Raw genomic sequence first — 13,320 nt, forward strand, 5'->3', positions numbered from 1 at the left:
GGCCTTGCTATGTAAAAATGTTGGTTGATATGATGCTATACAGATGGGTTACCAATCCGATTCTTCTTATGAGAAATTCTTCAAATTGAGAATGACCAAGTACCATTATGAACACCTCCCTAGTTAAGAGGGAGTGTTGAAAAGTGTAACTAGGTTTGTTCTTCATAATGACATGTAATTGTGACTTTTGTAAAATGGTGTAAAGAAGAAAATAAAATTATTTTGTAATGCTTGCTTCATGGGTTTCATGAACAAGAGATTTTATTTAGATGGCTCCCATTGAGAGCATTAGGATTTGTCATTAAAGTCAAAGAGTCAATGTCATGTATGAAGAACCCTTCTTGGGGATATGACAAATGTATAAGAGTCTATAAAAGTGTCTAGAAGCCTTCCAATGACAAGCACTAGTTCTCCTCTTGAAGGCAGCCTCAAAACAGAGAGAAGAACTCATGTCAGCTCACCTAAAGTAGACACACCTATTCAGATAAGCACAAGTCGTCTTATTTATGGGACAAACCACTATATATACGTGGGCAGACTCTTCGCATTTCTACAGTGAAAGTTGGATGTCTCTGAGGTTTTCGGATGACATTTACAGTCAGAAGTTCAGTTGTCTCTCTGTGATTTCGGGAGGACAGTGGTAGTAAAGGAAGGTTCGGATCTCTCTAAAGTTTGTTGTCAAAATAGCAAAAACAAGTTCGTTGTAGGAGCTCGGATAAGGAGACAAGTTTGCAAAGATAAGATCAATATTATATCTCAGTCAAAGAGTTCGGTTTCACCTCTGAGAATTCGGATGATAATTACAGTGACAAATTCGGTGTCACTATAGTTCGGAGTTGCCACAGCGAAGAAGAGTTTGAAGGGCTCACAGTTCGGTATCTTTATAGTTTGATGTTACCACAGTGAGAAGGGTTTGTTGCCTCTTCGCTTCGCCGCCATTATAGTGCAAGAAGTAATCTCAGTGCTAAGAAGGTTGAAAGTGGAAGAGGAGTCATGAGGAAGAAAGGAGCAGAAGACAGTCAAGAGATCTAGTGTCTTGGTCTTGGAGTGGCTAATAGGTCAAGGGTCTTGGTCTTGGTATTCGTCAATTGGAATCTCTATAAGAAGAATTTGTGCGGGTTTTCCTCCCAAGAGTGAGAGGTTTTGGAACTAGCTGATAGCCTACATTCTGTGTCTCTTGTCTATTTATGTTCATGTATTGGTTATTGTTTGATGAAGAAGAACACTAATAATCTAAGAAGAAGAAGATTCTAATCTAAAGAAGTAAAAAGCATTCACAAGCAGTTACTAATCGAAGAGAAATCACCTAATGCTAATGCCCTAGATTTCGCAACATACATATTCCTTCACAATCTTCTCTGATATTGGGGATGTCATTTACCATTTGATTAAGAGAGAGGATGACCTTATAATGTAAATATCCATATCTTCTATGCCATAGTTCGATGGGATTGATCTCCATGTGAACTAGGGCTCGAGGAGATGGTGTTAAGACTCTATATAAACTTCTTTCATGTATTCCAATAACCCTTGCTTTATCAATGCTTGAATCTTTTCCCCAAACCAGAATTTTACCATCTACAAAAGCAATTATATCCCCTTTGTCTTCTAAACAAGAAATTGAAAGCGAATTCTTTTTCAAACCTAGAACATAGAGTATATTGTTGAGGTGCATCTTTGCTCCATTTTCCAACTTCAATGAAGTTGATCCCATGCCCTTGACTGCATAACTGTTGTTGACTCCCAACTCCACTGCATGAGAAGATGGTTCTTTTGATAGAGTGTGAAGTTGTTTACTTTCTCCTGTCAAATGTCTTGATGCTTCAATATCGATGATCCATGCGTTGTCGTCATTGAGTGAACCTGTGAGTGCAGCCAAGAACCCTTTCCTTTTGACCTTATTAGATAAGTTGTAGATGATTCTTTTAATCCAGATTCCTGCAATATTGAATCCCATCTTCAAATATCTTATCATAGAGGGAGTAACCTTTCCTTTCAAGTCAACAAAGTGATCTCCATTCTGTTGAGAAATCTAAGGGCTTGTATTTAGTTAATGATTTCTCTATCTTGATAACTGCTTGTGAAGTAAATTTGCCTTTAGATTTATTCAAACAAGATCTTTTATATGTTAGATATTGTTAGCTTCATCAACTAGCTATCATGCATGACAAATAAAAGAACAGTGACACAAGATATAGGCAGCTGCCAGGGCAAAAACTTCTCCAAATCTGAGAGGAAAAACCCACAGTAATTCTTCTTATGATATCTTCACTTGACAAAAATTTCCAAGACCAATACAAGACTCTTCTTACCAATGTGACTCCAAGATCAAGGCTAGATCATACTGCTACTGTAAGTCTGTTGTTACATGGATCAGATCTGCTGTCATGAATGGATGGACTGGCTTCCTCCTTCCTTCTTCTTCGTCCTTCAAGCTTCCCTTGCTCAAGATGGTTCACTAGCTTAGTGGATCTCCTCAACGCTGTCTTGAGACAATGAGATCTGCTTCCTGGAATGGACTGCTCAGAAATCTTAGTTGCAGACCTGAAGATGACACTTTTCTTCCACGTGTGAATGACCCTTTTGCTCTTCAAGGTCTTCCTCTTCCTCATTGTGCTTGGAGCTATCTTCTAGCCCAATGACCGAGCTCTTTAGGCCTAGAACCAGCCTTTATCATCAAGAGACCTTAGGACTGTAATTCAGCCCTAATCCAGATCTGCACCTTCGTACGTGAGAGGGGTTTAGGGCTCTTCTAGCCCTCCTAAACCCTCGTTTCAATGGTCAACCTTCTTCGCATGGATCTACCTTTCAACTGGACTCAAGACCGAGCATTTTCTTTGATATTGAGGACAGACAAAGTGATGCCCCAACCTCGCACGTGAGACAGTCCTTCCTGCGGTTATGGACAGACTTCTGCGGCTATGGACAGACTTCTCTGCGGCTATGGATAGACTTCTTTGCAGCTACCTTTGTCTCCTTTTCTTCGCACCCAAGCACAGTCTCCTTCGCATCAATTGTAGACCGAATGATCTTGTGATAATTGTGTGTTCGAATGAGTGAGGAGAGGCTTGTATTTATAGTGTATTAGGGCTCTCTATCAAGCCGACATAACCTGTCTCTTAACCGACTTGAAGCCGACATGATCATTTATAAATATAAATATATATTTATACCGAAAAAATACATTGCTTCCTTTTTGAGCTCGTTTGGAGGGGTCATTTGCTAACCTTTTGATCTGCCTTTGAAGGAGAATTGTCACATGATTCTGCCCTTGATCTTGGAGTCATACATTGTACATTTTCAAGTGTAAACATTTACATCAATGACACAAACCTATTACCTAGCCTAGAGCTCATAATGAGAGCTACTAAAACAAATACATTTTTGAGCATGAAACCCATGACTCAAATTTACAAATATATTTTGCTAGATACAATTTTACATCATTTACATTGGAATGTGTCATTATGAAGACCGAACCTAGTTACACTTTCTTCAACACAATCTTCGTTGACTCTAGCTTTGAAACCATGTTGAGAAATCAATGCTAGTAGTAATTAGGGTTTAATTCCTCTTCTTGATAATTAATTGTGAATTATGTTGGCTTCTTTTACTTCTTTATTATATTATGTTTCATCAAGCAATTACCAATTTATGTGTATATGAAGATCACAAGAACAAGAAACACAAGATGTAGGCAGACAGCGAGGGCAAAACCCTTATAAGGGGAAAACCCAATCATAACTCTTCCTTCAGTAGTTTCAAAGACAACATGAGATAATCCAAGACTCCTTGACTTAGACACAGAGTTCCTCCAATCACCAAGTCAGTCATTCCTTCCTTTTCAGATGAGAACCTTCCAGAAGCAACTTTGACCTAGAACTTCGACCCTGCAGCAGCAGAATTTCGACCTCCCTAGCAGCAAAACTTCGACCTGCAGTAGAATCTAGAATTTTGACCCTAGCAGTAGTCCAGTAACTTCGCACATGTGAGAGAAAGATAGCCCAAAACTTCGATTTAGGCTTTTCCTGCATTCCTCTTCCTTCTTTTGCAACTTCGTACTTTTCTACTTCTCCTTGTTATGTATCGAACTTAAGTGAGTGATGCTTCAAATGAATCGAACTGCTCTTCTATATATAGCCTCTTTTTTGGATCAAATTGCCCTAATGTAAGCCGACTTCATCAAAGGCGGGCCAACTTGGTGTAGAGGTGACAAATGACTTATTTTACTCGAAAATATTTCTTTTTGCATGATACAAAAGCCCAAGAAGGGTCTAATAAAATGGACAATGACTCTAATGACTCTAGATAAAACCTAGAAGTCCTCAATGGGGACTTTGACCTAGAAAATAATGACCCAAGCATGAAACCCATGCTTTAATAAGTCATTTTAGTAATAATAAAATTTCTTTTGACAATTAAACAGTTATGAAGACCAAACTTAGTTACATTATTCAACAGCAAGCGTTGTGCATATTACTATATAATATAGCCTGTTCTACTCACAAGCTTGAAGCAACTATAAATGTTATTAGTGAATTCTAAATTTTTATATATATATATATATATATTAGTTATTGGTGTTCCCTGAAAAGTTTGGGGGTGCACTCTAGCCATCCCAGGGACACGTTGCCCCATCCTTGTCGTTCCCCCATCCCAAAAACCAGTCCAACATAGGTAAACACATATTATTTCAGCCCTGCACAGCAACATTTTAGTAGTTGATCTAGTTGCTTGATTATCAGCTTAGGCTGGTAGAGACTGCATTCACAGCCTGATTTTTTGTATTAAACGCATGTACTATATTTTGTACTAATAGAACACGATAAGCAAATTATTCAAACAAGAAGAGACAAAAAAAATTGTATATAGAAACAATAAAATATGATATACAACACCAGAAGGTCAAGATTTCTTTCTTTTGGTAGAAAACAAATGAGAATATGATAAATTATATTAAGCGTTTTTTCTGGAATATATTAGATTCAATGGGTTGACGCTTAAATCTATTAACTGTAGAGTCTAGGAAATGCTAATTCCCAACGCAATTGATGCATGCCTCAGATACAATCCATTCTTTTGATTTTTCACTTTCATTAAATAAGAGCAAATGATGAATCATGATAGACATGCTAAGTCAGTGAAGCCATAGATTAGTGAGCTGGAACCATGCATGGACTTTAGTCAAGAGTAATGGCAATCAAAATCAAATGGCACTATCCAAGTGTGACTTTTGATACATAAGAGTCTTGGTGCTGGCCATGTTATACTGTCTCAGGAAGGTTCCTAGTATAAGAATGCATAGCCGTATTCCCTTAAACTCTGAATAGGTTTCATTGAAAATAGCTTGTTCATTTGCCATATATATTTTTGTGTGTGTCAACTTATAGCTGCAAGGAAAAGGGAGACAAATCCAAAATAGTGGCACACACACACACACACATATATATATTAGTGAGCTGGGACCATGCATGGACTTTAGTCATGAGTAATGGCAATCAAAATCAAATGGCACTATCCAAGTGTGACTTTTGATACATAAGAGTCATGGTGCTGACCATGTTTCACTGTCTCAGGCAAGGTTCCTAGTATAAGAATGCATAGCCGAATTCCCTTAAACTCTGAATAGTTTTCATTGAAAATAGCTTGTTCATTTTCCATATATATTTGTGTGTGTGTCAACTTATAGCTGCAAGGAAAAGGGAGACAAATCCACAATAGTGGCACATATATCTATATCTATCTATATATATATATATATATATATATATATATATATATATGTCAGTTCCATCAAAATCGGAGAATGATATCCATTTGCATCATGAAATTATGGCAAATTAAAGCTACACAAGGTGATAGATCCCAAAGAGTCCATTGCCCAGTTGTGTGTTTAGAATGTATTTTGCATGCACGAGAAATTTGTCTAAAAACCTTTAAATGAACATTGATTTGAAATTGTCACATGAACCACTACTGAATAACAAAGGAAGCTTAGAGCTGAATGTTATTGACTTATAAGTTCAATAGCAAAAAGGATCTTCTAGATCTGAGAACAGACATTCAATTTGTACCTGGTCCATCTCATCTAAGAATGTTGTTAGCTCATCCAAAAGAAGCACTTTGCTTGCTTCAGCCAATGCACCAGCAATAGCAACCCTTTGCTTCTGACCACCACTTAGAGTTTGGATTGGTCTCTGCATATGGAGGAACTGATGCATAGTAAGTAACAATACAAACTTCAAATGAGATGCAACAGAGATCATTAAAAAGCTTCAAACCCATCTGGCCAACTATCCACTAAATTACAAAGGAATCCAAACCATACTTGCACGTATTCTACCATGCCTACTGCCTCTAAAGCTTTGGTCACTCGATTTCTGACTTCACCTTCAGTAAGATCAAACTGTCCAAGACCAAAAGCAACATCTGCTTCTACTGTCGGCATCACAACCTGTCCACAATGCACATATAATGTTTGAATAAACAATCATCAATATTTCAGCAGAAGATAAACAAATAGAGCTGTAACATACAAATACATCCAAATGTCAAAGCTGAATCAAGAAACTTGTGGCAACTTTGGTTTAAATGGGGCTAGATATATGGAACGATGTGTTGGAAAATGTAACTAGTTTCAGTCTTCATAATTGTCATTGCACTCATGTCATTATATATATCTTATGTTACAAACAAAAGAAGAAGAAAAATATTATTTTCAAGCATGGGTTTCATGCTCTATTTGTATTGGTCCACTAGGTCAAGCATGCATTTCATGCCCCTAGGGTTTGTCAAGTCAAAAGAATATTTTTCTTGAGTCAAAAGAGTCTTTATCATTTGTATAAGAACCTATTGGGCAAAGTTGTAACATGTAAAAGATATTGTTTTAAGTCTAGAAAGTCAATATGAGCCTCTAAGCACAAGTCAACCCTACCAGTGACAAGACAGCCTAGAAGAGGCTATTCGACCTCATGAAAGGCATATATATACAAGCAGTTTCGACCTCAGTTGACACACATTTGATCTGCAAAAGAAACAAGTTCAATCTGAAGCAAGAGAAGCAAGAAAAGAAGAGCAAAAGACTAGAAGACAAGAAGAAAGACCAAGCAAAGGAATGAAATCCGAAATTTTCTCTATTTGTGTCCACACATGCGAAAATTAGGGTTTTTGCAGCTATTGCGGGGCCAAGAGTTGCAAGTGGAGATTGCAGATCCGAGCTAGGGGTCGAAGCTAAGATTTGAAGCAGGTTGAAGGAGGATTGACCCTTATTGACTTGGTTGATCTTTAACCTACTTGGAAGAGATTCTTGGAAGGCTGACTTGGTGCTTGGAGGAGAACTCGGTCTAGGAATTTGGGTCTTGGTTTTCTCATTTGAAGCAGATTCTATTAGAAGAGAAGAGATTCTTTCTGGATTTTACCCTTGGAAGGGTTTTGCCCTAGCTTGGAGCCTACTTCTTGTGTTTATTGTCTTTATTGTTTTTGCTCTTGATAATTGTTTGATGAAAAGATCTAATAAAGAAACATATGAAGACAACTAAGATCACAAGCAATTATTAAGGTTAAGGAGAAATGGTTTAAATAGCTTCCCTAGTAGATTCTCCAACATGTTTTCAAAGCTAAGGTGAAGAAAGAGAAGGCAGCTTGAAGATCATCTTGTTGACATAAGAAGGGACTAATTGTCAAGAGGAATCATTTGCTAAAAGACAGAAGGAAAGAAGAAGGAGACCAATTGACCTAGAAGGAGGGTTACTACATTAAGCTTTCATTGAAGACCTCATCATCTTAAAGAAGGATGAAGTTCTCATTAAAGAAAGGAAGGATACTATCTGTCTTGAAGGCTCTTTGAAATCTTTTTGAAGGCTTTGAAAGCATCAAGAAGGAGGACCCTTGATTGACAAGTATCATATTATCTTCTATGTCTCAACCTATAAATCATATGGCTACATTTTGCAAGGAAAGCGACAAACTTGTTGGATCAGCAAACTTCATAGCACGGAAGAAGAGGATTGACTTGGTGCTCACAGAAATTGAAGTCATGGAATATGTTCTTGGTGAAGTTGTTGTACCAGACAAAGAAGACTCAAGAGTTAGCAAAATACAAGAAGGGAGAAGTGAGGGCACAAAGGATCATTATTGAATCCATAAAGGATCTTCTTGTTCCCTTTGTTGTTGATTTAAAGACTATTGAAGAATATAACTAGGTTCGGTCTTCATAATTGTATTCAAGTCACAATATAATGTATTTGTCAAAAGAGAGACAATTGACAAAGAAATTTTAGTATTATTAAAATTGACTTATTAAAGCATGGGTTTCATGCTTGGGTCAATTGTTTTTAGGTCTAAGCCTCCATTGAAGGCTTCTAGGGTTTATGTCAAGTGTCCTTTTCCATGTCATAATGTAAGAAACCCTTCTTGGGATTTATTTGTCAAACAAGAAATTTATTGTTATATTTTAGGTTTTCTAGGCCTACTCCACCAAGTCAGCCTCAAAACTGGACAAGTCGACCTAAAACTGGGCAGCAAAATCACTATATAAAGGCAGCAACTCAAACTCATTTATCACTCACACACAACAAGTTCGATCTCTAGTTACTAGGTCAAGAAAAGGTGCGAAATTCAAGGCAGAAAGAGAAGAAGGATAGCAAAGAAGGACGACCCTTTCAAACATAAAAGTTAAAATTTTCTCTCTTTCCCACACGTGTGAAGTTGTGCAGCTGCTGGAAGGGGGCCGAAATTCTACAGTAACTGGGAGGCTGAAATTTTGTTGCATGGGATCGAAATTCTGCAGCTAGAAAGTCGAATTGTTGGATTGTTGTTGGGCTGAAGCTACTAGATAAGAAGAGGCTACTACATCTTGGAAGGGTGACATGATGGAGGAGGAGATCTATTGGTCTAGGCTCTTGTTCCATCTCAATTTGAATAACTGAAGGAAGAGTTCTTGACTGGGTTTTCCCCTATATAGAGATTTTAGCCCTGGTTGTCCGCCTACATCTGGTGTCCCTGATCTTTGCATTTTAATTTTGGTAATTGCTTGATGAACTAAAAGATGAAAAGGAACATAAGAAAGATATAAATAATTCAAAGATATCACAAGTTATTATCAACTAAAGAAAATCTTTCTACCTTTCTAATTTTCTAACATGGAATCAGAGCTAAGGTGAAAAAGAAGGAAAAAGGTAGGTCAAAGGATCTATTGAGGAAAAAGGAGATCAAGAAGAAGGTCATTAAAAGGGGATCACGTAAGGAGTCAAACCTATTATCTACAGGAACCATGTCTAACTCAATGAAGGGAGAAAACAAACTAGAAGGAGCCTCCAATTACAGGGCCTAGAAAAAGATGATAGACCTCATTCTCAAGAAGAACAAAGTTTTGGATCTCGTTGAAGGAAATGTCAAGAAGCCTACAGATGAATCAAGTGATGCAGAGAAAGCAAAGTTTAGAGAAATTGAAATATTGGCTATGAACCTAATAGTTGATGGAGTTAAGGACAACCTAATTCCATACATATCCAACATAAATTCCGCACAAGAAATGTATGAGGCTCTCTCCAAGTATCAAGAACATTGGTCAAATAGCAAGCCGCAAGAATGAACTAAGAATTGTTACGATGACAAATGATGATATTGTTCCATCATATCTTATAAGGATATCTAGAATCAGAGATGAACTCCAAGCAATAGACGAAGTTGTCCCAGAAAAGGAGCTCGTAATTACTACCCTTCTAGGACTACCTAAATCTTGGAGTTCCTTTGCATCAAGACTTAACAGTTGAAGGATACTCCAACATTTAAACAAATGTGGAATGCATGTAGTCAAGAAAAAGCTAGACTATCAATGGTAAACAACAAGGAGGATGAAAAAGAAAACACCTTGAATACCTATTATGCTCATCACAAGAAGAAAGTAACCTTCAAGAAGTTCAAAGGACCAAAGAAGAAAATGGACCTATCCAAAGTCGAATGCTACAATTGCCACAAAATGGGTCATTACAAGAGTCATTGTCTTGAAAATCCAAGAAATAAGAAGCGAAATAAGGATCAAGCAAATGTCACCAATGAAGCTCCATCTAAGAAGAACAAGACTAAAAAAGATCTAGAAGTCAAGGACTTATACTACTAAGTCCTCCCTTTCACATATCCTCCCTTGATCTTCTATTCTAAGTTCTGAATTTCCTTTATGTTTTGATTTCTAAAATTTTAAGGTCTAACATGTTGTGTTAGGACATTTTTGAATTATTTTTGAAAAGTTGTAGGTATCCCTCAAAGATTGGATTAAGAGGGAGCCTTCACCATTTTACCAAAAGATAAGTATCTTATTCCTTGTCTCCTCTTTTATGTTTGGTTTCTCTCTCATATCAAAATATGCTTGTGTTGTAAACTAATAACCTCTTTCTTTATATTTTTCCTGGTTAGGAAAGTCTGTTGAATGCTCAAGGTTATGAAGAAGACTTCAAAGGACAAACTTGAAGCATGGAAGAAGTTCTACTACAAAGAAATCTCTTCAAGGATTGATGTTCTACAAGGTTTGTTAAGAAACAACTCAAGGTATGCCTTAGACTATAAACTTTGTTATAAAATTCTCTCCACATAAAAGGTACTATCATTCTTCTTTGAAAATTTACTTTACATTACTAACATCATTATGTCTAGGGTTTTGAATCGTAAGAGATCCTTGTTTGGGTGATTAATCATTAGATTGAATCTACCTTCATTATAGTTTGATCTTTCTTATGGAACCCTAAAAGTTTCTCTATCAAACCCTAACCAAAGGGTGTGTCAATATCAATGTTGCAGGAAACGTCCCCCCCCCCTCGGGGATCTAATGCCCGAAGCGCGTCCCATACGGATTCGTACAGGAAGCGTCCCTGGAAGCGCGACTCCAAAATTCGGAAGTGCGGTTCCGCCTGTTTTGGACACTTCCTGGAAATTCCGGAAGCATCCCTCTAAATCGCGCTTCCGAATCTCCGAAGCGCACTTTGTACGGCGCTTCGATCGTACGAAGCACGGCACTTCGGAGGACGAATCGTACGGTTCCCATATGGTTCCGTACATGCTTCCAGAAAAGGCGCCACGCTGTTTAGAAAAATCGATTTTTTTTTAATTTTAGGTGAGTTTGCATATTGGGGGTGGGTCCACCTTGGGTTAGGGTGAGGAATGACGGAAAAAAAAATATAAAAAAATATAAATATAGCAGATGCTCCCTCATGGTAATGTTAAATTCTTAAAGTAAAAGTGACATGCTCCTTTATTTTTCATTTTCATCCTTTTACTTAAATTTTTAACATTACCATGAAATGACTCAGGATGTTTGAGAGTGGTCCAGCCTCATTGGACTTCATATGGAGAAAATAGAATTTCATATCCTATTCAAAATTTAGCAGACTTAACAGTTTTCCGGAATTCAGGATCAATGGGATTGTGGCATTTCATTAGATTATATCAAGTATGAAGGTATGCGATTAGCATTTAATCAAGAGCACCAAGCCCTATATGTACCCTAGTGTTGGTGGTGTTAATTGTTGACAAAAAATTACCTTTCAATCAAGTCAAAATCATCAATCAAGCATGTTAAGCTTTTTCTACCATATTTTAAGTCTTGAATTAGGTAGTTTGTTCAAAATTGGGCAATGTTGACTAATATCCCTAGACAATCAAGGTAGAGGCAAAGGCTAGACAAGAGGAGAAGAATCTAGATTCTAGATGGTTGATGCTCGAATAATTAATCATTAATGTACAATGGATGTTATATCTATCTTGATTTATGCAAAAATATGCATGTTTTCATGTCTTCTACAACTAATTTGGTATTTGGGATGTTTGTTTTGAGTATAAATGCAAAAAAATATAAAAATATATATATATATAGCAGACGCTTCCGCAGATGCTTCACTTCCTAGATTTTTGGAAAATGACGCTTCTGCGTCCCCGCTTCCAAAAAACGTCCCCGTTTCGTCCCTGCTTCATGCAACATTGGTCAATATTGATTATGAAACCCTAATCCTCCAAGGGTGGTTGATGAAATCTAGAAAACCTATTCATTTTATGTTTAGGATTTTGGTATTGTTATGCTAGAAACCCTAGTCCTTTAGGGTTTGTTATTAATGTCTAAATGAAACCTTAGATCTTTATGGTTTGGTAATTTAGGGTTTATAAGCTAAAACTTTGATTAGTCATAATAAAATCCTAGGAATGAAACCCTAGGTATATATTCATTTGTCTTATCAAAACCATAGTCTGGTCTAAATTGTTATATGTCTAACTTTAATATATTGATGTTTGTGTCTTGGGTCTACCTAGTAGGTATTGTTGTGATATAAAATCCTAGATATGTAGGGGAGAGATGTCTAATGTTGTGCAGGGACCAGTAATAGATATAGTACAGGTCCCACCAAACCACCAGAAATTGAGAGATGTGCAATCAATATTTAAATAAAAATAAATAACATTAAATGCAAATATCTTTTAATTTATGTCCAAAATTTCCCAAAACATTGATTGGGCCCACAACTGTCCATAAATAGTATTTTATTGACCCAACTAGAAAACAGATAAAACCATAAATCCTTCCAAAATGGTCTATTCCAGAAGTACAAAGTAGCAGTCACTTCAACCCCCACTCATCAGAACTGAAGCTATGTATCCCAAATGCATATCCATACCTACACATAATAAAAGTGAATGTATGTCAGCCATAATTGCTGTGTTGGTCAACATTTAAACCCATTGTGTTCAATAAATGACACTCAACCCAATAACTTCAATAAATGACATCCAAATCAATCCAGATCACACATTCAAAATGAAGTCATTGCAATCCATGTCCATCCTTGCCACCAATTAAATCCAAGTGCAAAAAACTATAAAAGTTCAACCACTACTGAAGTTGCATGTTTAACATTCAAACTATTCACCAGCCCTGGAGACAAACCATCACAGAACATTTGATAATATATTCAGGTTAGTTATTTCAATTACAGCACATTTTTCTTACAGTTTTATTTTCATTTCTCACAGTGTTTATTTTAGTTTTCTTACAGTTTATTTTCATGAAAATATTTATTTTTCTATATTATGAATCATTTAAAAGTTGATTGGAAAATATAACACAACTATAATGCAGAGTATTGGCTAGTATGGCTAGCTACAGATGAAAAAGAACAGAACTCGTGGAGATAAACTTTAAATTGAATTGACAACTACATATTATAATTCTCAAACCACGGGCGTTTATTTCTTTTTTTATTGAAAATAAATATTTCATTAAACTCTTTTCTTAAGCAAAAATAAGTCCAAAAATCAACGTGTGATAGACAATCCAGA

The 13,320-nt window shown here is 36.6% G+C and overlaps 1 protein-coding gene across 1 annotated transcript in view; it reads right to left on the reverse strand.

Annotated features, from left to right (window-relative positions):
• Positions 1-13,320, reverse strand: part of LOC149160278 (ABC transporter I family member 10-like) — a 165,946-nt gene that overhangs the window by 42,983 nt on the left and 109,643 nt on the right. The window contains exons 4-5 of the mRNA XM_089436681.1: positions 6,329-6,454; positions 6,075-6,197 (exon numbers count right to left, since the gene is read on the reverse strand). Of these exons, the coding sequence (XP_089292807.1) occupies positions 6,075-6,197; positions 6,329-6,454 (249 nt within the window). The remainder of the gene's footprint in view (positions 1-6,074; positions 6,198-6,328; positions 6,455-13,320) is intronic.

The sequence above is a fragment of the Pinus tabuliformis genome, chromosome 5_2 (genome assembly GCF_031772625.1).
Source record: "Pinus tabuliformis cultivar Carrire ecotype Pingquan chromosome 5_2, CPIR1, whole genome shotgun sequence".
In the NCBI taxonomy this organism is placed as follows: domain Eukaryota; kingdom Viridiplantae; phylum Streptophyta; class Pinopsida; order Pinales; family Pinaceae; genus Pinus; species Pinus tabuliformis.